This window comes from Buceros rhinoceros, unplaced genomic scaffold (genome assembly GCF_000710305.1).
Source record: "Buceros rhinoceros silvestris isolate BGI_N320 unplaced genomic scaffold, ASM71030v1 scaffold45620, whole genome shotgun sequence".
Lineage (NCBI taxonomy): Eukaryota > Metazoa > Chordata > Aves > Bucerotiformes > Bucerotidae > Buceros > Buceros rhinoceros.
Window position 1 is genome coordinate 1 of NW_010391048.1, and position 24,644 is coordinate 24,644.

Here is a 24,644-nt window from a genome sequence, read left to right on the forward strand (position 1 = left end):
CCGGGTAAGTGTCGGTGGGGCAGGCTTCAGGCCGGGGCTGAGGAGGCGGTTAGCGGGCTCTTCGCGGCCTGACTGGTGGAGCCGTCGAAGCCTCCCAGCTGGGACGTGGCTTTGGTCTTTCCAGGAATCGAAGAAGCACCTGGCCGGGCTGGGTGTGCTGGGACTGGGCAACCTGATCACTGAGATCACAGCCAGCGAGGAGGACAGCCCAGAGGCTGATGGAGCCCACTTGGATGAGGAAGGTCAGGCTTAGCGGTATCTGCGGTTAAATGTCAGAGAGGCTGCATGAACGGAGCTCTTAATGGAGAGGAAGAAATGCACCCACGTCAAGGAGTACGGTGATGTGACCTGATCAGAGGTCCTCTGGCAAAGGCCTTGCCACCTTCTTACCAGAGTGAATCCCACATCAGCTCCATACCACTTTTGCATTTGTTCTGTTTTATAATTTTTTTTTTATTGTCTCTTCTTACTCATAAATAAGTTTATTCTGTGTTCCCTCCTCTGTTAAACAAGCCTGTTTTGTGCGCGGTATTATTAGGTCTCTTTTTAAATTTTGGAGCTCGTTGAACGGTTTAACTGAGTAAATGAAAGGTGTTCCTGGTGCTAAAGTTGGTTACTTCCTAACCTGTAGGGGAAATGCAGAGCTCTTGGACCTTTTGATTGGAATGAGGGAAAAAATACTTCAATGGGAGATGTTAATCAGATGTTTTCGTTCCTCTAAGAAAAGGATGTATAGGAAAGGATTCTTATGTACATAGTTAAGTCTGAAGTTAGTAACATGTATAAGGATAAAGTTTTGTATGACTAGATTTCTTTTCTTCCTAGGCTGGGTTAAGAGCACAGAAGATGCTGTTGATTATTCAGATATTAATGAAGTGGCAGAAGATGAGAGCCGTAGGTATAAGCAGGCAATGGGCAGCCTTCATCCAGTTCGAAGACCAGGTAGTGTTACAGCTTTGACTGTGGAAGTTACTCTGGGTCAGTGGACCTTCACAGTCTCTGATATGGGTGGTGGTGTGTGTTTTCACTCCTTGCTTCAAGAAGCAAATATAAGCTTTTGTGAAAATGTGTTCACTAGAAGAAGCTGCTGCTTGTTATCTTCCTTTTTTTAAGGAATTAGTTCCTCATTAGAGATAAACCATACTCAGAGGAAAAACCAGGATCCTCCTTTTGTACTGCGATCCTCTGCAGAGAATACCTAATACCTGCTCATATTTCTTTAAACTGTGTTCTTAGGAAAAGGGTTTTGCAGCAGCTTCTTAGAGATACTCAAAGAGAGAGAGTTAAGGTCCTGATCCCTTCAAGCTTAGTATCTCCTGTTTTACCTTTGAATACTTTTTCTGAAATGACTTTCTGCAGAAGGCACTTTGGTTCCTTTGTCAGTTCCAGAGATCTCTCTCTGACCTAGAACATATTTTCAAAAACATGCAGCTTTTCCCTTTCAGTAGCTGCTCTTATAAATGATAAATCTTTGCATATTTCTGAAAGCTGCTTTACACTTCTTGTTTCTGTTGACATATTGTGGTTAGTGGCACGTAAGGGTGATTTGGGTTTTTCAACCACATTTTTCTTCTTTAGAAGTTTTATTTGCTCTGTAAAAAAAATATAAGTGGAGATGATAGCAGATCATATACATATTTATGTTTTAAATGCTTCAGTCATCTTTCTTGCAGTTTGCCTTTTTCCCTCCTGTTTTTAAAATTTCAATCTTGCAAATGAGTTTGTGAAGGAAGCTGAACTTGTAAGAGTTTCGTATCTAGTTACAAAATGAGAATGATCTTCTTACTAATGAGAAGACGTCTTCTCATCAGGTTGGGACAGGTATGAGATAGTATATGTGGGAAGGGTTCTGTTTCCCTTTTATTGTTTGCTTAATGTGCAGTCTTGTCTCCTGACTGATTAGATGAAGATGAGGATGATTACGATGCTGACTGTGAAGATATTGATTCCAAGTTGATGCCGCCACCACCACCACCTCCAGTACCTGGAAAGAAAGAAGATGAAAAAGATGCAGCTGCCACTGGTGAGTGAGGACTTTCTTCTTCTCTCTGGCAATATGAATTTCTGAAGGAAGCAAACACTGCTGTGTGGCAGTTCATTCTGCGGCAAGCACCACGCATCATTAAAGTTAGGTCTGCAGACTGCATCTAAAGGTGGGTCTTTATCCTGATATACAGTGTTATAGGATTGTCGAAATGTAAGGTGAAATATTGTATTTCCAGTGATTGTTAAAATACGGATATTGACAATGAAACTGCTTTTTTTTATCTCATCCTCTCAGTTGTGGCTGGGAAATTCACCTGGAACGCTTAGGATAAAATGAAAGGTTAAACCAGAATGGTACTCATAACACCTGCAGAGGCTTAATTTTGTCATAACTTGGTATAAACAGTAGATGTGGCATTATGGGGTTGTACTAGGGGACAGGGAGGAAACCTGTTTGTTTATAAGGTGCTTGTTCTATTGTAGTATCTGAAGATGGAGACGGTATCATTTTGCCCTCCATCATTGCTCCTTCCTCTGCTGCCTCCGACAAGGTGGATTTCAGCAGCAGCTCTGATTCTGAGTCAGAGATGGGACCTCAAGAAGCCAGGCAGGCAGAATCCAAGGAAGGCAAACTCACACTTCCTCTTGCAGGAATCATGCAGCGAGATGCTACCAAACAGTTGCCAAGTGTTACAGAGCTCTTCCCAGAATTTCGACCAGGCAAGGTATTGTAAGAGATAGTGGAAGTGACAGAAACTGTATCATGTAAGCCTCTAAATATGAATCATATAGTATTAATGCTGTGTCATAAGAATTGCATAAATGTTCTTGCTCACCTCAATACTTTCTTTAGTTTCTGTGTGCTGCTGTTTCCAGACTCTTTTTCCTGCCGTTTGTAACAGCCTCTTAAAAAGCATCATATAAATCAGGGTGTGAGACAATGTTTTGCTGAAGACCAGGCTTGTTGATTTGTGAAAATTGTTTTTCTGAGGTAGTAGATAATACTTTTGCCAAATGATTAAAAAACATACTGCTAATCCTTCTGTTTTCTGGTAAGTATTTGCTCGTGCTTTCATGGTGTCCTGAACTTCGTGTACTCTTCCTGAAACAATTTGTGATCTGTGTCCTTTACTTGATCCTCCCTCAGAACTGCTCTGAGTATGAATCAGAAATTAGCTCAAGAACAAATTAGTTGAAAGAATGATAATTTTTTGCACAAGCAAATTCATTACAATGCTTTCTGAAATGCTTGCAAATAGCAAATGTAGTCAAGGTATTTCAATAATTATTTTGAAAGTTTTAAAGCTGTCAAGAGGAGAGGAAATACGGGAGGGGAAGGAGAATACAGATGAGCTTATTTTTACCAAACGGATGGTTGTGAGCCAGTATAACTTGTTTTTTTGTGTGCCTCCATTGCAGGCTGTGTGTAAGGAGCTGAGCAATTTATGTAATTAGATGTTATATTTTAATGATTTAGCTAAGGTCTGTTAATTAGGAACCTAGGTGAGGCTCTAGGACAGACATTAGCCTTCTGGATGCTCTTCTGCCTTTTGCAAATTTGGTGTTTCCTGTGTGTATTTTTTGTATCAGTTGGTGTGCTCATTTCTCTGGTGCTCAACATGTAATGCCAGGAACTGGTTCAATGTTGAACACGCCCGGTGGGTGCAGAAATCAGTGCAAGCTGCTAGTGCTGAGCACTTTTCATAATTAATTCATGAGCAAAGCCTGAAATCCTGTAGATTTGACTGAGGATTGTTTGGTGTCTGAGAATGTGCATATTAATGTAGCACTGTTTATGAATCCACTTAAAATTGCCTGTGGAGGAGAGATTTTGTGTTTCATTAAGCTCTTAGCAGCTCAGTTAGGTCTGAGACCCTTCCCCTTGAATGAAAAGTCATTGAAACTGGTCAAAGGGTTCAGAAGTAATTTAGGGGAGTTTTGGGAAGAAGGGTAATGTGGATGTGGGCAGAGATGGACGGAATGGTCATATAAACATTATTTCCTTTGGGGATCTATGTAACGGACTAACAGGGAACGTTAATAGGATGTCTCTTTACAAATCTTTGGTTCTAATTCCAGTTTCCTAAATCTGTAATTTAATTTGGGAAGAATGCTTTTCGTCTTTATAAGAGTGCTCTGAAGAAACAATTATCAGTGCTGAAAAAATAGCAATCATAGTCATAGAGGAAAAGAAGAGAAGTTTGTCGTTGTCGTTAGTGCAAGGTTTGGAGATACGCAGTGTGCACGTAGGAGACCTACGTTATGATGGAACTAAAAAGGAGTGTATTATATCTGGACCATGTTATTTGTTTTTCTTGGATTGCTTAAATTCTGCTTTATAAAACTGTCTTCTAGCTTTGTCTCTCTTGCTAATAATTTTATCAACTCTGCTTCAATCTTCATGTGTCTTTCTGAAGATTGTGGATTGTTCCAAATGAAAATAATTATTTCCAGGTGGTGTTTTACCACATACCCAATATGTAAAGGCAATCTTTCTTCCTTCTGTAGAGTTTCTTTGTCTGAAATTAAGAATAAATCCTTCTGAAGTGAAGGATCCATCAAACAGGTGGATCAGAAACCTTTTCTTTCAAGTATAATCAAGATAATGTTGATTTCTTTGGGATGGGGATTGTAGTACAGGCCATCCTTCTGAATTTCAGAGTGCTCTCTTTCATTACTGCTTTTCAGGTCAGGGAGAGACAGATAACCATTACACAGTGTGGTGTATGGTGGTTTTTTTGTTTTGGGTTTTTTTTGGGGGGGGGGGGCGGATTTTTTTCCTTCTCTGATTCTCTTGTTTTTTCCTATAATAGGTGCTGCGTTTCCTGCGTCTCTTTGGCCCTGGAAAGAATGTTCCATCGGTTTGGCGTAGTGCCCGAAGGAAACGCAAGAAGAAACATCGGGAGTTGGCACAAGAAGTGCAAGTACAGGAGGGTGAAGTTGTAGCTGAGAGTGGAGTGGAAGGAAAATCTCCTTGGGAATATGAGTTTGCTGCTCCTCCCCCACCTGAGCAGTGCCTTTCAGATGATGAGGTGGGATATCTGAGACTTAGAGAGGGTGGCCAGCTTGCGCTGGGGGTAGTACTGAACTGGACAGTGACTTTTAGAGTAAAGAGCTTTTCCTCCAAAATAAAACTGGAGGATAGGGTTGGTTTGTATTCCAGCTGTGCAGAAGCTTTTCTCCAGATACTAGTCAGTGACTTCAGGTGATTGATTCGTACTGAGAAGGCTGCATCTGTGGTACAAGATCAATAGGAGAGCTTATCCTCTTTGTATCAAGAAGTAGTCTCTGTGTTTTTGGAAGTCTAATTGTAGAGCATTCTTAAGACAGCTAGTAAGTATGGCAAAGCACTTCTTAGAAATACTTGTCTTCTCTGAGAATAAGCTGGGAAACTTAGAAGGAAGAAACCTCTTACGGACACTTAGACCATCAGTGTAATCATTCCCTCCTTTGCTGTGCTTCAGATTACCATGATGGCACCCGTGGAATCGAAATTTTCCCAGTCAGCTGGTGATACAGACAAAGTGACAGATACAAAGCCTAAAGTGGCAGAGTGGCGCTATGGCCCAGCACAGCTCTGGTATGATATGCTGGGGATCCCTGAAGATGGCAGTGGATTTGATTATGGCTTCAAGCTGAAAGAGAAGAAGGAGCAGGAAGTTAAAGGACACACGGATGAGGGGGTGAGAAGGGAACTGTGGGGGAGTGTGTGGAGATGTGCGTGGCACTAGGGGTTGCTGCACAGTGAGAGCTTGATGATGGACTGCTAGATGGTTGTGCATCATGCAGCATCATGCAGAATGAGACTTAATTTTCCTCCTTTAGTTTGAAAGTATAAAGCCAATGCAGGTCTTCAGGAAACTGTTCTTTCCTTCCAGGATGCAAGGTTGATGGATGAGAAGGATGATCTGCTAGCTGATGAGCACTTCCTTATGGTGACACAGCTCCAATGGGAGGATGATGTCATCTGGAATGGAGAAGACGTCAAGCACAAAGGGACTAAGACACAGCGGGCAAGCTTGGCAGGTTGGCTGCCATCCAGCATGACTAGAAATGCCACAGCATACAATGCCCAACAAGGTAATCAGTGGTCTGATACGAATTGTACTAACTGTAGTTGAGATGACTTTGCATGCTTTCATCTCAAATACAGAACATATTTTTTCCTGCCAGGGAATGGGTTTTGGGTTTGTTTTTTTTGGTGTTGTTTTTTTTTTTTTTTTTTTTTTTTTTTTTGGCAAAATCACAGCTTTTCTCAAAGCTGTGACTTTCTGCAAACAGAGTAGGTCCTTTCTGTTAAAGAAAATATCAACTCTTGCTCTCTTCTCTCCATGTGGATACCAGATGCTAGATCCATCTATATCAGTATCAAACAATGCGACATTTAGGATGTCTGCTCTTTATAGCAGACAATGAAAATTCATCGGCATTTTCCTGATATGGTTTTTTTAATTGGAAGAATTTTGGAAAAGTCATCTGAATTTTCTCCTGAACTAATAATGTTATTCTGTTTTTTCTAGATAGGAAGTAACAATTCTTACAAGCCTCAGACTTTTCTTAGATACAGATGCATTTTAAATTTAAAATTGCTTATGTAGAATGAGTGTTTATCATCTGTTTGTTATAGCTTATCCTGCTTCTACAAGGGAAGACTGATGGGAATGTCACTAATGGTACTAGTGTCAATCCTTTACTGTTGCAGCTGTGAGTACAAGGCGCTCTGAGGAGTTGGGTAGCTGAACTGGAGATAGTTTTTATAGCAATTTTCATTTCAGCACAGTTGTGTCTGAGGTATCCAGTCCTGGGCTCGTTGTTTGAGGCCCATCAGAAGCTACTGTAAGATGTTAAACATGGTTGTTCTGTTCACATGCATTTGGTCTTAGGCCTTCTAGAAGCATTAAGTGATGTGTGAGCATAGCTAAGTTGTTCTGTACTGGGAGAAGCTGCCTACACAAACAATTCCTTGAGGTCTACTTGGCCATTCTTTTTTTCCAATGACAGTTTGACATAGACAGGAAGCTGCTGGAGGCCAGACCAACTGTTCTGTCGATGACAACTGTCTGTTCAAAGCCTCTCACTTTTATGGGGTCCATATAGAAATGCACCGTACATGTTGCCGTACAGCATATGAAAAGTGAGCCAAACGTCACTTTGAAGAGGCTGCAGACTCCAGCAGTAAGCTGTGGGTGAAAGTGTTTTGAAAGTTACTTGTGTTAATGATAGGTGATGCTCTTTGTGATGTGAGCACTAGGCCCATCCTGGTTCAGGCTGTAAGTGACTCTGCATGCAACCGCCAAGATCTGATTTAAGGCAATGCAGAGCCCCCTAATCCTCCCACTCAAGGTATCCTTACTTTTGTTTTCCTTTTCTCTAGGTTTGAACCGCAGTGGCTCTTTGCTCAATCCACCAATTCCACTAGCACAGAAACCAAATGTAGCAGGAGTCCTAGGTCTAGCAAAGGGCAAAGAAAAACAGGCCCCTGAACAGCAAGGTAATGAGGGTGTCAATCTTTGGCCTATGAATAGGTGCACGTGATGCGTGTTTCCGTATAGACTTGTGTTCTATGTAATAACACCCTTTTTTGGCAACAAGGTGCAGACAAAAGGAATACTTGTTTGCTCTAAGACCTATTTGAGGCACTGTTTAATTCTTGGAGGTTCTCTGTGTTTCAGTGGAACAAAATCTCTTCAAGTATCGGTAAGGCTGAGACTTGGTGCTCTGCTTCCTCATTGCTTCCAAGATGAGGGTTTTTTTGCCTTTTAGAGCTCCTGCCTCAGAAAGCACTGAATGACGGGGAAGGTTGGGAGAATAAGATCTGGGGATGAGCTCTGAAATAATTTTTCTGCCAACGTAGCGTATAAAACTCTTAAGGATTCTACCTTACGATTGTTGCAGTTTCCCTGGATGAAGACAAGCCCTGGTACTCTATTTTCCCAATTGATAATGAAGAATTAGTATATGGTCGTTGGGAAGACAATATCATCTGGGATGATCAGGCAATGGAAACCTATTTGGACCCACCTATCTTAACACTTGATCCAAACGATGAAAACATAATTCTAGGTATGTTCATGGCATCCAGAAATCTGTCCCAAATGGGAAAAGACATGTGGAAATGTAAGCATCGATTTATAGTCACACTGTAATGGAAGTAAATAGACTGGTGCAATACTTACAGCCTTTCTTTGTTCTGGATTTTGAAGATAATTTGCAAGTAATCAAAGGCCTAAGCAGAAGGCAGCAATGATAATCACTCTAATGGTGTATATTTTCAGCTGCCAAGTTAAAAGCAGTAACAGGAGAGTAAAAACTAATGCCCTGAAGCTTAAATTAACATAATTAATCTGATGCTTGTGTTTTAGAAGTGAGCGTCTTAATTTTTGGAGAGGGACGGTAGCGAAGTAAACCACAAGCTAGTCCATGCCATTCTCAGCTCGTATTCAAAGCCTGAAGCAGCAGATGCATTAAGCCTCTTTCAGACTACGGTAGTTGCACCTGGGAGCAATGACTTTGCATAATATCTGTCAGCATTTTTGTTCCTGCTACAAACTTCCTCAGTATTCATGGAGTTTGATTTGAATGTACTCCCTGCTTTTATTGCTACGAGCTGGAGAGATTTTTGTCTTATCTGGACCACTAAAATCACCACTTCCTCTTAGATCTGTATGTTGGTAATCTTCAAGCAGCCTTTTGTAATTTAAGGATAGGCATGTCTTGCTACACTTTTATGTAGCCTAGATTGCATTTCCTTCCTCAAGAAAGTGGATCAGATTTAAGAATTTCTATTAATGCATCGATAGGGATGTTTCGCTATTAGCCAGCAACCTTGAAAATCACTTAATTTGAGTTTGATTAAAGGCAGAACAGATTTACAGTATTTTCTTTCCATGACTGAAATGCATCACAAAATTGTGGATGTTTGTATAAACAGTGACAAAGGTGTACTCATTCTTATTTTGTATACGGTGATATGAGATCTGTGCATGAAGTTGATACAGTGTTTACCGAGCCAATGTCACTAGGCCCTGCTTCTCGTATGAAAATCTTACTGGGAGAATCTATGCTTCACAAATTGCTAACTTTTAAAATTCTTAACTATTTTCCTGGAATTTTTCAGGAATCCTTTTTGGGTTCAGGTCCATATTATCTTTGGGTTCAGACTCACTTTCATGTTGTATGTGTGTGGGGAAGAAAAGAATTATTAATAAATATAGTTGGGTAACTATTTGCACTCCTGTTGTCTTGACTCAACTCTTCAAAATAGCTTTGGCAAAACAGATGCTATGTCTTGCACTTTCATTAGTAAATTTTGCCTTGAGCAGTGGATACTCCAGGGAATCCCCATAGTCACCCTCCTTCCACTCAAATCTACTCAGCGTTGAAGAATGCAAAGTAGAGATTTAAGTGTGAAACTTTCCTGTGTTGAGCTTGTTTCATATTAACCTGTATGGGGGGAGCAAGGTGTGTATAAGGTGGACAGTCACCTCAGAAACTGAACACAAAGACTGAAATGTCTGGACCAAGCTGCAGCTGAGTAGGAGGTTGCGTTGCTGAAAAGGGAGCTCTAGGATAAGGGCCCTACAGTGGGTTGTGTTTGTTTCAGAAATTCCTGATGAAAAGGAAGAAATGACTTTGAACTCTCCATCCAAGGAGAACAAGAAAGAATCTTCTCTAAAGAAGAGTCGAATCCTGTTGGGAAAAACAGGTGTCATCAAGGAAGAACCACAGCAGGTCAGCATAAGCTTTAGCACCTTGCAGGTTGGGAATGACACGAGAGGAGTGATTTTTTTTTTTTTTTTTTTTTTTTTTTTGTCCTATCTTTGACACCCTTCTCTCTCTAAATTGTATTAGAACATGTCTCAGCCAGAGGTGAAGGATCCCTGGAACCTCTCCAATGATGAGTTTTACTACCCCAAACAGCAGGGACTTCGAGGAACCTTTGGAGGCAACATCATTCAGGTAGTCACAGGAGTGTTGGCTGTACAGTGAGAGATAAGAGGTTTCTAGCTGAGGGTATGATTTAGAATTTGTAGAAAACCAGAATTTAGATTACAGCAGGACAGTTAAATGTCACGAGAGAGATTTTTAGTGTTTAACAATGAACTTATCTTAATTGCTCCATCAAACTGATGGTTGCTAGATCTTCTTGTATCATACTTGCCATGCTTTTGTTTGGTGTCTTTTTCTGTAGTACTCTTTCTGAAGCAGTAGTGGGAAGGGGGAGAGTGGTGCAGGTAGTCAAGATGTGAGGCTGTACTTATGCTTCTAGTGTGTGTTTTAATCTGGATATTACAGAAGTAATTTAGATAATGATGGATTTGAACTACTGCTCACTAGCCCTAGGTGAAAGAGGTAGTATTTTTTCCTCCTTAACTGTGGTATTCAGGGACTTCTAAAACCTCATCAGATGCCAGCCTCTTCTGTAATGGGAAAAATGTGTGTAATTCCAAATGCACTTCTCTGACACTGACAGGGATAACAGCTTTGCATGCTCCCAGTTAATAAAAAAAAAAAAATCCTCTCATTGGGTACCATTTGAAATAGCAAAATTAACGTCATCTCTGTACAGAAGGGAAATACCTATATGTAGACCTAAACCCTTTCAAAATGCAACACGTAGGATAACAAGTGAATTTCAGTGCACTAGTATTACTGATAGCAAATCTGAAAATATCACTAGGTTCTATTATATAAGGGTTAGCAGGATAGGAAAATGATCTTGGTTTTGAGGTGAGATGTGTTATTCTTAACACACGTTTTGCTCCTGTGTTAGCACTCTATACCAGCAGTGGAACTTCGCCAGCCATTCTTTCCCACCCATATGGGCCCTATGAAGCTCCGACAATTTCATCGGCCTCCCCTGAAGAAATACTCTTTTGGTGCCTTGTCCCAGCCAGGACCCCATGCTGTGCAACCTCTGCTGAAGCACATAAAAAAGAAAGCCAAGGTACAGTTACTTTTCTCTGTATCTAATGTCTGCTGTGACTCCATTTGCGCAGCAGATCTGTTTGATGTGCTGTTTCCCTAACTTGTCTTTTCACTGGCACAGATGAGAGAGCAGGAGCGTCAGGCTTCTGGCGGGGGTGAAATGTTTTTCATGCGCACACCCCAGGATCTAACTGGCAAGGATGGAGATCTCATCCTTGCTGAATACAGTGAGGAAAATGCCCCTTTAATGATGCAGGTGGGCATGGCAACAAAGATTAAAAATTACTACAAAAGGGTGAGTGTGCAGCTTTTGCCTTTGAACAGTGATTTTTCTTCTGCCTCTTACTGAGTGCTAACTCCTCCTTCACTGCATGTTGCAGAAACCTGGCAAAGATCCAGGAGCTCCAGACTGTAAATATGGAGAGACTGTTTATTGTCACACGTCTCCGTTCCTGGGTTCTCTGCATCCAGGCCAGTTGCTGCAGGTGAGAAGAGCAAGCGTAAGACAACAGAAAAGATGAATGTGGAGTAATAGGCAGAATGTTTCATAACCTGTTTATTGAATTGCAAATAATGCTCAATTTCCAAAAAAATCCACATTCCATTTCACTTCCAGTTTAAGTATCTTTGTTTACTGATAATAATTCAGTTCTTGGCTTTTTTTTTTTTTTAAAAGCTCTGTTGTATGTTTTTTAAAATTGTTGTAGGAATGATAGGAATTGCAGGAATCTTTGCTGCTTTGCTTGCTAATGTAATGGCATTAGAATACTGTTATAGAGGACTGAGTGGAAGGACAAAGCTGCTTGAAAGTTGGGGAGCTCAGTAAATAGGTGTTGGAGTGGATAGAAAACATGGATTTATCACGGTCCAGGATATGTGAGCAAAACCTTATGTGTAGTTTCTGAGAATTGCACTGCTGGTTGTCCGCTGTGCACAAGTTACTAGTCAGGTGTGTAGACTCCTGCTTTTATGAGCCTTTCTCTGTTGTTGAAATACATACAGTTGAAATGGGGAGAGGCATTAAGAATGTTGTAAGGACCACCTGGTTACAAAATCCACGATTAAATGTAAAAATAAATCCATTTCAGTTAATGGTAGCTACTCTTGCTGCAGCAATAATTCTGTCCATGCTTTACCACAGGAAAAAAGTAAGGTGAAGGTTGATTCTTACCTTTAAATGCTGAACTCTGCTGCTCTCTGCTTTTCTGCTTAGGTTCTTACAATCTGCTTTCCTAAGCAGAGTCTTCAGGCCTTGCTTCTGTTGCCTTCCCCCATTCCCAGCCTGTGTGTGTGTCCTAGTGTCATGGACTACGGCTGGGGTGGCCACTAGACGACAAATGACACAAGTTCTCTATTACCCACCCTTCCCTCCCCAAAGGGGAAGAGAAAGGAAGTAAAGGAGGGAGCCTTACGGATTGGAAAGGAAAACTAAAACTGCTTTCGACAAATGACAGATGTTCTCTATTACCCACCCTTCCCTCCCCAAAGGGGAAGAGAAAGGAAGTAAAGGAGGGAGCCTTACGGATTGGAAAGGAAAACTAAAACTGCTTTAATGGGAATAATAACAAAAAAATGAAATATATACAAAACCAATACCAAGCCCAACTGCCCTGAACTGATGCTGTGGGCAGACACTGGGGATGTCCCAGACTGGACTAAGCAACAGCCGGTAACCAGGTGCAGGAGCTGGATTCTGGAACGGGACTCAGGAATGCACGGATGGGGATCGAAGGCAGAACAGACAGCGTTCTCCTCTGACGCTGGCTCCTGAAGAAGAGAACTTGATCCTTGTGATCCCTCAGCTTTACACCAAATATGACTTCTGCGGAACACCTTGTTGGTCAGTTTAGGGTCACTTGTCCCTCCTGCTCCTCCCTGCAGGTGCGACCTCTCACTGCACCCCCACCGTGGTACACAAGATTTAGCAGTGACCTTGGTCTGCACAGGAGCAGGTGTAAGCAAGAGCCTTTCTGCATCCCAGTCCCTGGTAGTGACTGTAAACATCAAGCGTTATCACTGCTGGGAGCAGATGTAGTCTGCAAAAACATGCCGTTAACTTCATAACATGCTGTCACTTACACGACACCGAGCTGAAAAGTGAAATCACTGAACGGGATTAGTTCTGTTCTAGCTCAAACCAGCACACCTAAGCTGGTTTCTGTGGTTGTAGTGTTCTCCTGCATATGTTCTTTGTGTCCTTCTCTAAAGTATCTCTTTAAAGGTCAGTCCAAAGAACCCTTCAAGCTCTTTCTGTTTGTTCTAGTTTTCTTGTGCTTTTGTGCTTCATCCTTGGATATTCTCTGCATAATAAGGAATGTTCTGACTGCACATCTACATAGTTATGATATAAATGATAGTGTACCATTGGAATGTCTGGGATTTTGTTTATTTGTTTGTTTTTGGTTTTTTAAATTTTTTTTTCAGATTGAGTTACAGAAAATTTGATCAAAACCTGACTTTCAAACTTTGATTTGTTTCTCTTATTAGGCATTTGAAAACAACCTTTTCCGGGCCCCTATCTATTTACATAAGATGCCTGAAACAGATTTCCTGATTATCCGGACACGACAAGGCTATTATGTTCGAGAATTAGTGGATATTTTTGTAGTTGGTCAAGAGTGCCCTCTTTATGAAGTACCTGGTCCCAACTCTAAACGAGCTAACACCCATATCAGAGATTTTCTGCAGGTATGTGATAAAAAGACGGTTTGGGAATCTGAGGGGTCTTCGGAGAAAGCCCATGGTGTGGGCACTGGCCTCATGTGGACAGCCTTTATTAGACAAGCTCATTGCCCTGCTAGGGCTCCCTTTTTTTGGTTTTCTGGTGAGAGCACCAAAAATGTTAGCCATACGGACCATTTTGGTTGTCATTTAGCCAAGGGTTTATAGCATACGTGATTCCCTTACCATCGGGTAAGTATACATAGAGGCTTTTTATTAGCCAAAATAAAAGGTTATAAGAATGTATAAAAATGTTGGAAACTGAAGAAATTGAAATGAACTTTGACGTGGTTATGCTGTATAAAATGACAGTTACTTCTGTTTTACTAAAAGGCAATTAAGGGATCGTAATCACAGTCCTATTACATAGCACAGAATTAGAGTTGCTTCATAGGTCTGTGTTGATTTCCCAGATCTTGAGGCAGTTAAGCTTTGAGACTGTCTGTGATCATTCAAATATCACCAAATTCAGATTTTGGAGAAAATTTCTAGTAATTTACTGTCCATTTAATTCAAAGTGATAACTCAAACTTTGCAGAGCAAGAAAATCCTGCCATTCCCAGAGCTCAAGTTACTGTACCCAAAGCATGAACATTTCTAATGTGATAACACAAAATTTCATGACAAATATTTTTTCCATATCTCATTCTCAAAAGTCGGTGAACCTGAAGCAGACATGTGGCTTGGAAAACTTTACTAAGTAAATTTATAAGAAACAATGGGTTTAAGTTGGAAGACTGAAGCAGTAGAACAGCACTGTGTATACTGTCTTTGCAGGTTTGTTGTATTCTTTCTTCAGACATCACAAACGAGTCTTGTTTTGTAGGTTTTTATTTATCGCCTCTTCTGGAAGAGCAGAGACCGTCCTCGGAGAATTCGCATGGAGGATATCAAGAAGGCCTTTCCCTCACACTCCGAGAGCAGCATTCGAAAACGGCTAAAGCTTTGTGCTGATTTCAAACGCACAGGTATTTAGAGATTTTACTGAGTGGTCAGCCATTCTTTGCTGCTGTTAGAGTTCCAAACAGAGCAGGAGGAAGTAACATCTCAAATAAACCATTTTTGAAAACATTTATTTGAAAAAGTGAAATGTAATCTGATAGGTTTTTTGTTTCAGTTTTTAGAAACGTGCACTTTCTTTTGGCATAAGTGTGCTTGATGCTGAGAAATGACAAATGGTCAGAGTGGGGGTTTTTTATGAACCTTTGGGGAGCGATTTACTTGCTAAGTAACAATGTACAACACCAACACGTATACTTCCCTTCTCTCTGTGTATGGCTGTGTTGTGTTTTGCAAGCAAATATATGCCAGTTGAAGCTTGTCCCGTATTCACGAGTGTGACAGTGCTCTGAGAGCCTGAGTTCTGATTTTGGTGTATGCAGGATGATGAACAGTTGTTACACAAAGCTTTTTAGGCTGGCTATGGGAAAAGCAGTTTGAAGTGAGGATGTGAAAGGTGGATTAAATGCTTTTGGAAGGTAGTATATACTGAATGAACATGAACGTATGAGAGTTTGCTGATATAACAGAGGCTGAGTTAGGAGGCATTGACTTAGACAAATGCAGAATAAAAAAAACCCTAACACTTTTAGTGGTCTGTGTAATGGATTTATCATACTTCTTTTGCCAGCATTGCAGCAGGGTACCAAATCTTGAAATACAATAAGGATTATGATGACATGCAACATTTGTGGGAAACTACTCAGTGTTTGATCTGTACATTTTTCAGGGATGGACTCAAATTGGTGGGTTTTAAAGCCAGATTTCAGATTGCCAACGGAGGAAGAGATCAGAGCAATGGTATCCCCAGAACAGTGCTGTGCTTATTACAGCATGATTGCAGCTGAGCAGCGACTGAAGGTAAATACTCCCTGTAGGCTATAAGGCAAGTTACTAACAAGTAGCTCTGTGAAGGGTAACACCTCCCTCCAGCTAATTTTACTGTAAGATAGGCAAATTGGTCCCCTGACTGCTAGGCAACTTCCTAAGTTTCATGCTGTGTAAAAAGGAAGTTAAGCTCTTAGAGAGAGACTTTATATTCTTTGCAGCTACTATTGAAATACTGAGTTAGCTGTGGTCAAAGGTAGCAAAGGGAAGGTATGAGAAAGGGCTTATGTTTCTGCTTGGATTTCTACAGCAGAAAATAACCAGTATGTGGCTGTGAGACAAAAAACCTTTTGTTTGGTTGGTTGGGTTTTTTTGAAGTCAAGTGTCCTATGTAGTTACGGCATTTGTCAAAGTACCGGTCAGTTTAACATCTGTAGGTCCCAGTAAATCTTGCAAACAGTTGTCTGTGGAAGTGTGTTTGTTCAGCATGACAAGACTCCACAAGAGATTCATGATAAGCTTCTAGTGCTCTCTCCAGTAACCTTCTGAAGACTTCAGGTTCTCATTTTTTCCTAATAATTCTCTGCAGGATGCAGGTTATGGGGAAAAGTCCTTCTTTGCACCAGAAGAGGAGAATGAAGAGGATTTCCAAATGAAGATTGATGATGAGGTACTATCAGAGCAATGCATGAGCACGCGTGACAATATATAAACCAGCACGGCAGGAGAGAGACGAGGTCTTTAAATATAATGGACATGTTTAAAGTAGGATTCAGTAGATCGAATGTTCTTGTGACTTTTCTGGGAACTCTGCTCCTAAGTTTATACCTATGTTTGGGGATCCTTCTTGCCAGGTCTTTCCAGGACTAGGCTTTTTGTCTTAAACGCCTTTTGTGAGCTATCTACCACTTTGGTTCTTCACAGAGGTTTTATCAGCACAGCTGAAGGATCAAGAAGTGGAATTCACCCTCACTATGTCAGTTGAAATGTTCTCAGTGTAACTGGAAGAATGCAAAATAAAAAGGTTGGAACTCTCCTTGACGGTAGCAGGTTAGTGAGGGCATGTTTTTCTTCTCGTTGACAGGTGCGCACAGCTCCATGGAACACCACACGAGCCTTCATTGCTGCTATGAAGGGCAAGTGCCTCCTAGAAGTGACTGGTGTAGCAGATCCTACTGGTTGTGGTGAAGGATTTTCTTATGTGAAGATTCCAAACAAACCAACTCAGCAGAAGGTATAGTTCCTAAGGCTGGGTTTGACAAGGAGCAATAACTGTAAAATGTGGGAGAAATGGAGTAAATATGGGGCATCAGGAAGGGAAAATATCCTAAGATGAGGCTAGGAAAGACTATTATATGATGACAGTAATAGGCTGCTTCTTCCTCTGAATAGGATGATAAAGAACCTCAGCCAGTGAAAAAGACAGTGACTGGGACAGATGCTGACCTGCGTCGACTTTCTCTCAAAAATGCCAAACAACTTCTGCGTAAATTTGGAGTGCCTGAAGAAGAGGTGAGCATGAATCTGGAGCAGGTTAGAGAGTGCTCTTCACTAATGGATTCAACAGCTGATGCTGGAAGGGATTTGTATGTTTCTACTCTGACCTTGTGTGGAAGGAAGTTGAAATCCACAGTCAGGTACCTCGGTTTTATGTCTCTAAAGCCTTTACTAGACTGTCATCCTCTTTCCAGATAAAGAAGCTGTCCCGGTGGGAAGTGATTGATGTGGTACGTACAATGTCTACAGAGCAGGCTCGTTCTGGGGAAGGTCCTATGAGCAAATTTGCACGTGGGTCTCGGTTTTCTGTAGCAGAACATCAGGAGAGATACAAAGAAGAGTGTCAGCGCATCTTTGATTTACAAAATAAGTAAGTTCTTATCTGACGTTTACATCATTGAACCCCACCGTGTCCCCACCTTCAAAGTCCAGAACTATCTATGCCTGGGGCTCCCTGATATGTAGTGGTATAGATGTTGATTCAGCTGGTTGGGCCCACAAAATAAAAGTACTGAGAAAGAGGGCTTTGGCTGTTAATAGAAATTTATGGGTTAGCCTTAGTGTCTTGCTGTCATAGAACTTTTGGAAAACTAGAATGCGTTGCATAGTCTGCCGTGCATAATGGCATGAGAAATTCCACTGTTCCACACATGAGGAGATCACTACCCTACTTCCCTTCTTTCTCTTGTTTTGTTAACAGCAATTTGCCATCTTTCTCTTGAGTAGCAGCTACCAATTCTATGTCCTATTCTTTAGAGCTGCAGGGAGAATCATGCATTGTGCCTTGTTCTGGCCTAAGACCTAAGAATCAGGAGGGAACATAGTACTGTTGCTGAAGAGATCAGCTTGGTGGAGAAGATTGGCTTGGAACAATTGATCTTTTGGACACGGGGATTACAGGAGGACTGAGAAGGGAATATATTATGCTTATTCTTATAGTAGTTATTTGCAACATTAATTTTCAAACCTTTGCTTTCTTTTTACCTTTGTATTTTTGGAAAGGTAACAGGCTGAATTTTTTTTTGGGGGGGCAGGGAGGGGAGGACAGCTAACTGACTTTCAAGATGCTTCCTCTTTCAGGGTTCTGGAATCCACTGAGATCCTGTCAACAGACACAGATAGCAGCTCAGCTGAAGACAGTGACTTTGAAGAGATGGGAAAGAATATCGAGAATATGTTACAGAACAAGAAAACTAGTTCTCAGCTCTCTCGGGAAAGAGAAGAGCAGGAACGAAAGGAATTGCAAAGGATGCTTCTGGGAGAAGACAGTGGCAATGACAAAGAGAGGGGCAAAAAGGAGAGGAGAGACAAAAAGGGGCTGTGTAAGTAACAGCAGCCACCAGAATGTTGTTGGAAAGGGTTGCAGAACTCTGTGTCAGGCTGCAAAGAGTGTTGATTTGGCCTCTCAGAGGAGAGCATGGATTCCTTACAGGGATGAAGGAATCTATACATTCTACATGTATAGACCTGCTTATATGGGACTTCTTCCTTCTCCTGAGCAGTTACTGGCTGAAAATGCCTTTTAAGTGTTTTCTTTGCCCCATAGCTTTGCTTATTTTGAACTATAAACTTCCTGTGGTATTTCTTTAGATATTCACTGTTGCTTGCTGTGTAAATTTTCCTTTTGTTTTTTTTTTTCCCCTTGTGGTTGGGGTGTTGTTTTTGAGCAGTTTTCTCAAGGTGTGTTCACAAACAATTCCTGTAACCAGGTTATGGTACTCAGACTGGCTCTTGTGTATGTGAAGCAGGTAAGCACAGTATGTAGGCACATAGCAGCGTCTGCTATACTGTGTGCTGTAACAATGTGTTCGGGAGGTAATTGGGCACCTGCTAGATTTGGATGTCCTGGACACATTTATTTTAAGTGCAGTCTAACAGAGAACTTGACACATCTTTAACTGGCAAGTAGAAGTGTTTGACCTGTGAATGAACTTCTGTCTGTACGATGATGCTCATGATGGTTACTTGTTTTATGTGTATTAGCAACATTTTGCTCTGCTGCATCTGGATCAACATTATTATTACTGTTGAAAACCAAGACTGGGAATAAATCACTAATTAAATAATTACTGGAATAATTTGGTGAGGGATATATGGAAGATTTGTTGATGATTATTGCCTTATGAAAGGATACCTAGTGTTGTTTTGAACAAAATCTCTCAACCAAAGTTACTGATGGTGCTGAAAAGATTCTGTGGTCACATGAGACAAGGCTAGTTCAGTGCTTGTGACACTAGCTGGAGAACTGGATATTTGCTGACCTTCAGTTTCTGCCAGATCTCCATTGCTATGATCAACCCACTGTAAATATAAGCAATCTGTAGGACCGTGTTGCAGTTGCCTTACAGGTTGAACTGAGGCACCTGTTGGACCTTGGTGAACGTAGCTGTTCCTTCTGACTTTATAATCCGTGTGGATAATTCAGTAGCTTACCTTTGTTTTTAGACTGATATATGTCATGATAAGAGAACATGAACAAGCAAGGGAAAGACTTTACTGTTTAGGTTTTTAAGCAAAAACTACCTTCTGTATTTAAACAGTGAAGTTTCTACAATGTGAAAGAAATTAAAAGCAAATAAAACACTCTCTTGTAGCATCAGCTTCAGGAGCCTCAGCAAACTCTCACAAAGATGATGACACTGCCTCTGTAACCAGCCTTAATTCCTCTGCCACTGGCCGCCGTCTGAAAATCTATCGCACATTTAGAGATGAGGATGGGAAAGAATATGTGAGGTGTGAGACAGTTCGGAAGCCTGCTGTTATTGATGCCTACTGCCGAATACGGACTACCAAGGATGAAGAGTTCATGTAAGACTTATATGATTTTTTCATTTTAACTCTGCCTGTGGACTACTTCATTCAGTTGGCAGTCTGAAGAAATGTAAATTGAGCGCAGAAGCTGGCACTGTAATTCTGTAGAGAGATATCCTTAATGGCTGTCCATTTGGCGGCTATTATGAATTTTTGTGTAGTGATTGACCTGGCAGAAGAGTACCTGGTAAATCATCAACTCAAGTGAAAAACTTATGTGTTTTGTTTGTTTCGTTTTCTTGTTTTTCCCCCCCCCGCCCCCAGACGAAAGTTTGCTCTATTTGACGAACAGCACCGTGAGGAAATGCGTAAGGAGCGGCGCAGGATCCAGGAGCAATTACGGCGATTAAAACGGAACCAGGAAAAAGAGAAACTCAAGGGTCCTCCAGAAAAGAAGCCCAAGAAAATGAAAGAGCGTCCAGACTTGAAAGTAAACATATCCATATGTAAAGCATGTTAACAGGTCTTGGGTATGGGAGAAGTTTTCTCTTTTAGTGATGTACTAAAGGTCTGACTAGGGTATTTTATTGATACTTTGCCTCTAAACTAGGAGCCTATGTATGAATTCTGATGTGTCATCTTTCTTACGTTTTCTCAGCTAAAATGTGGAGCATGTGGTGCAATTGGCCATATGAGGACTAATAAGTTTTGCCCTCTTTACTACCAAACAAATGCCCCACCTTCTAATCCTGTTGCAATGACAGAGGAGCAGGAGGAAGAGCTGGAAAAAACAGTTATTCACAATGACAATGAAGAACTCATCAAAGTAGAAGGAACAAAAATTGTCCTGGGAAAACAACTGATTGAGAGGTAAAGGAAGAAGCAGAGATACAGATGCGTAGTAAGAAAAAACTATTTAGACCTCAGTGCAGAATACTCGTGTATTAATCCCCAGAATAAAGTGACAGGGCTTTATAGCGTGTTCCAACTGCGTATTTGGTGTTATGGCAGATGGGACTAGAGCTGATGCTGGGGGAGAAGCAGTCTGGATTCCCAAGAGGGCTGGAGAATGTAAAGGTATTACGCTTTTTTGTTTCTACCTAGTGCGGATGAGGTTCGCAGGAAATCACTGGTCCTGAAGTTTCCTAAACAGCAGCTTCCTCCAAAGAAGAAGCGGCGAGTAGGGACGACTGTTCACTGTGATTATCTGAATGTGAGTGAAGATGTTACTGAGCTTGATTGCAGCATCTCTGTTTCTGTTTGTACGAATAGGCCAATTTCTTTATTACTCCTGCTCATCTTCCGCATTCAACTCATATACCTGCGCAGTAAATTAATAAATTTAAAAAATTAAATTTCCTAGGATTTCTGTGGGTAAAAATTTTTCATCTTAGAAATGCTTTCATTTTTCTGCCTCTGATTTCTTTAGCGTCCTCATAAATCTATCCACCGACGGCGAACAGATCCCATGGTGACGCTGTCATCCATCTTGGAGGGCATCATCAATGACATAAGGGATCTTCCTAATGTGAGTTTATGCTATGAGTCTAAAAACCTGTCTTAAGCAATATGGTCGAAGTAGGTTGTGTGTTGTAAACGCCAAAATTAGACTAGACCTTGTTCTGCACAGAGTTGGTGTGCGCTATTTCTTAAGTTAGCTCAGGATTTTTTTGAGATTAAAGTGTCCATATTGGAAAAGAATGTTGAATAGTTCTTTATGGATGCATATTCAAAGCCTGGGGTACGATTCCGCACACACACTCCCCCCTCCCCCCCAACAAAACCAGGGAAAGATGTGTAACACTTCAAATACGAAAGTGGAATACTTACATAGGTGGCGCTGGAGAGAACTGTGTACTTCACTTTCTGACTGATTCTACCAGAAACTAGCAAAAAGATCAAAAAATTAAATGGAAGATTTGAGTTAAAATGAGAAATTAAAGTTCAGTTTCTTGAGTTTTGTGCTGCAGAACCAAAAATATAATCTGTGAATTCTTTGTGAGGTTTTTCTTTTTATAAAAAGAACACGTTGCAGAACATTTTGTAGAAGAAATAGAAGAAGCTAGCCATCTTGGGCTGAGCTTATCTTATTTTCCCTGGTGCAGTTAAGGAACTGATTGTGTAAAGGTTTTATACATTGGTGCCTATTCAACTGTGGAGGTTAAACTGAGGTTGGCTGTGCTAGTACTGTGTTAATAAGAATTAATTTTTTCCTTTTCATCCTCAGACATATCCCTTTCATACACCAGTAAATCCAAAAGTTGTCAAAGATTATTATAAGATTATTACTCGGCCCATGGATTTGCAGACCCTGCGTGAAAATGTTCGTAAGCGGCAGTACCCATCCCGAGAAGAGTTCAGAGAACATCTGGAACTAATTGTTAAGAACAGTGCCACATACAATGGTAGGCTACTAATGCCGGGAAACTCTGTTCCTGCTAATGTGTTGTACTTGCAGGAGGTATGGATATTTATGTCTTAGAAGTAATGAGAGCAACAGAAAAGCAGAATAAATTCACTGTCAGATGGCAACAATAAATAGATGTTTTTTTCCAGATACACCTGAAAGACTATTGTTAATGTTAATGAGGTAATTCATACATAAGAAACAAGTGGACCCTAGCATTTAACAATAACTAAAGGTGGTGTAGTAACTGAAGTTGAGTTATGAACCTACCGATGACTGAAGACACTGGTGCATATATTAAGTCAAACTGCACTGAAGCAAAGTCCTGCATATCCCCTTCATATTAGGGTGAAGCTGAGCAAAACATTGTTTTCAGTAGTGTCCCTCTTTTGATTTCAGACATGGGTTGGTGGGGAGATACTTGTGAACTTATTTTCTCAATATTATGCTTTAGTGAATGGATCTTTCAATACAAATAGGAATAGTTCACAGCTTTTGAAGCCATTGTCTTGGAGCATGCAGCTTTGAGTGGAGTTTAATTATTTTGCATATTTGGTTCTTAGTTGCAATAAATTTTTCGCCATTTGGGAAGATCAGAAATATAGTTTAAATAAACAAAAAAGCATAAATTCTGCTGTAGATTATGCATCTGCTGGGGAAAAGTGCTGATTCATTGAGCAACTATAGGTCAGCTGTATTCTGACTGCTACTCTGATAGAAAGGTCTTTGTCCAAAAAGTTTTCATTTGACAGATAAACCTCCCAGCTGTCTTGAGTCTCTCTGGGCTCTGCAGCATTTGGGGTGACACTGACAGGTCTGGTTTTGTGCTGTTACTGCTTCTTTATTATTTTGACGACTAAGTGCATGTTTTATCCTAAAAAATGGTATTTTTTTCATAGTTCTGTTGCAGATACTTGTTTCCGTGTCTGAGGAATTGTGAAATTATTTAAAGCTCTGATTTTCTGAATAGTCCTTAAATGTCCATTTTGCCTTCCTTAGCAGTTCTGTTTCACTGACTGGATCTAGTGAAGGGAACAGAAATTTCTTGACTTACACTCTGAAAGTTTGGCAAAGGGGGAGGGCTTAGAGGCCAGTCTTCCACAGGCACAGCTGCTTTCCCATTCGGCTTCCAAACGTTAACAAAATGCGTTCCAGAAGTATGAATATTTGCTACAAATAACCTTTTCTCATACAAAATCTATACTAAACTAACTGTATTGAGAATATTCTTGACGATACACTCCCAACTGTGATAGAACTATAATCAGTGATGCTTTAGGAATAAAGATTAAGTCATATTGTGACAGAATTCGGCTTTTTAAATAGGCTAGAGTATCTCACTGTACTTCTGTGTGTTTGCAGGGCCAAAGCACTCACTGACACAGATATCTCAGTCCATGCTGGACCTGTGTGATGAAAAGCTAAAAGAGGCAAGTCTTGTGAATGAGTTGTGGTCAGCGTGGGGAGGGAAGGATGGTCAGGGAGTTCGAGGATAAAGGATGTGGGTAGGCAAAACACAAGGTTTTAAGGAGAGTAGAAGAATAAGGGAACTCCTGCCTCCACTCCACCCTGGAGTGTATTTCAATTTTAAACAGTTCCCATTGGAGTCTTTCTCAAAAAATCAGATGCTTCTTTGTTACTCTAGTTACTTTATGTTGTAGGTGTATGTATGTAGGCTATTATCTCCCGTTATTTTTAAGTGTCTTCATAAAACAAAGTGAATGGAAGTCTCTTTCGGACAGAGCATTCTGATATTAAGTTATTAATGTAGCGTCAGCCACTGATGTTCTTTACTTTTATTGCAGAAGGAAGATAAACTGGCTCGACTAGAAAAAGCAATTAATCCCCTCTTGGATGATGATGATCAAGTGGCCTTCTCCTTCATTTTGGATAACATTGTCACTCAAAAGATGATGGCAGTTCCAGATGTATGTAGCTTGAGTAGAGCATGTGTTTGTGTGATGTGCAAAATGTGCTGATTATAGTCCTGCGGCTGTGTATTTACACTGTGGTTGTTACTACACTTAAAAAGAGTTCTCTGTCAGGGAGTTGGCCTGTGATTTTCTGACTGGCACAGACACAGCTGTTCACACCCCCTTCACTGGAGCAAAGGTCCAGAAGTGAAGACTGGGTTCTGGGGGTTTTTGGTTTTTTTTTTTTTTCCCCCTGCTGTTCTTACTCCTTTATCGTGCCTGTATCAATCTCAACCTCCCATTAGTATAAAGACACTGATTTTCATTAAGCATGATCATTATAAAACATACCTTTCTGCTGTTTATAGCACTTGCTTTGGTAGCTCTCAAAGCACTCTGCTAAGTACAGATTTCAGGTGCAAACAAAACACAAGCTGATTTTTAATGGATCACGTTTACCCAATGTTGTACTAGTTTGTTAGTAATAAAAAAAAACCCGCAAACAACTTTGAGCTTACCAAATAAAGCTGCACAGGTAAGGACTTCAGTGTCACTCAGCTGTAATGTGTATTGTGTCTGAGTGGGGTAAGGGAGCAAGAGTCTGTAGTGGTTAG

The 24,644-nt window shown here is 40.8% G+C and overlaps 1 protein-coding gene across 1 annotated transcript in view; it reads left to right on the forward strand.

Moving 5' to 3' along the window:
- The first annotated feature begins 130 nt into the window (after window positions 1–130).
- LOC104488163 (transcription initiation factor TFIID subunit 1-like) overlaps window positions 131–24,644 on the forward strand; it is a 33,154-nt gene continuing 8,640 nt past the window's right edge. Inside the window, exons 1-30 of the mRNA XM_010139802.1 lie at window positions 131–242; window positions 826–942; window positions 1,904–2,023; window positions 2,470–2,711; window positions 4,800–5,018; window positions 5,451–5,669; window positions 5,865–6,066; window positions 7,361–7,477; window positions 7,882–8,049; window positions 9,590–9,717; window positions 9,838–9,945; window positions 10,760–10,933; window positions 11,036–11,209; window positions 11,295–11,399; window positions 13,402–13,602; window positions 14,462–14,603; window positions 15,365–15,495; window positions 16,052–16,132; window positions 16,547–16,696; window positions 16,855–16,974; window positions 17,154–17,329; window positions 18,040–18,281; window positions 19,554–19,767; window positions 20,035–20,200; window positions 20,369–20,580; window positions 20,815–20,923; window positions 21,140–21,238; window positions 21,938–22,115; window positions 23,480–23,547; window positions 23,923–24,045. Of these exons, the coding sequence (XP_010138104.1) occupies window positions 912–942; window positions 1,904–2,023; window positions 2,470–2,711; window positions 4,800–5,018; window positions 5,451–5,669; window positions 5,865–6,066; window positions 7,361–7,477; window positions 7,882–8,049; window positions 9,590–9,717; window positions 9,838–9,945; window positions 10,760–10,933; window positions 11,036–11,209; window positions 11,295–11,399; window positions 13,402–13,602; window positions 14,462–14,603; window positions 15,365–15,495; window positions 16,052–16,132; window positions 16,547–16,696; window positions 16,855–16,974; window positions 17,154–17,329; window positions 18,040–18,281; window positions 19,554–19,767; window positions 20,035–20,200; window positions 20,369–20,580; window positions 20,815–20,923; window positions 21,140–21,238; window positions 21,938–22,115; window positions 23,480–23,547; window positions 23,923–24,045 (4,419 nt within the window). The 5' untranslated portion in view covers window positions 131–242; window positions 826–911. The remainder of the gene's footprint in view (window positions 243–825; window positions 943–1,903; window positions 2,024–2,469; window positions 2,712–4,799; window positions 5,019–5,450; window positions 5,670–5,864; window positions 6,067–7,360; window positions 7,478–7,881; window positions 8,050–9,589; window positions 9,718–9,837; window positions 9,946–10,759; window positions 10,934–11,035; window positions 11,210–11,294; window positions 11,400–13,401; window positions 13,603–14,461; window positions 14,604–15,364; window positions 15,496–16,051; window positions 16,133–16,546; window positions 16,697–16,854; window positions 16,975–17,153; window positions 17,330–18,039; window positions 18,282–19,553; window positions 19,768–20,034; window positions 20,201–20,368; window positions 20,581–20,814; window positions 20,924–21,139; window positions 21,239–21,937; window positions 22,116–23,479; window positions 23,548–23,922; window positions 24,046–24,644) is intronic.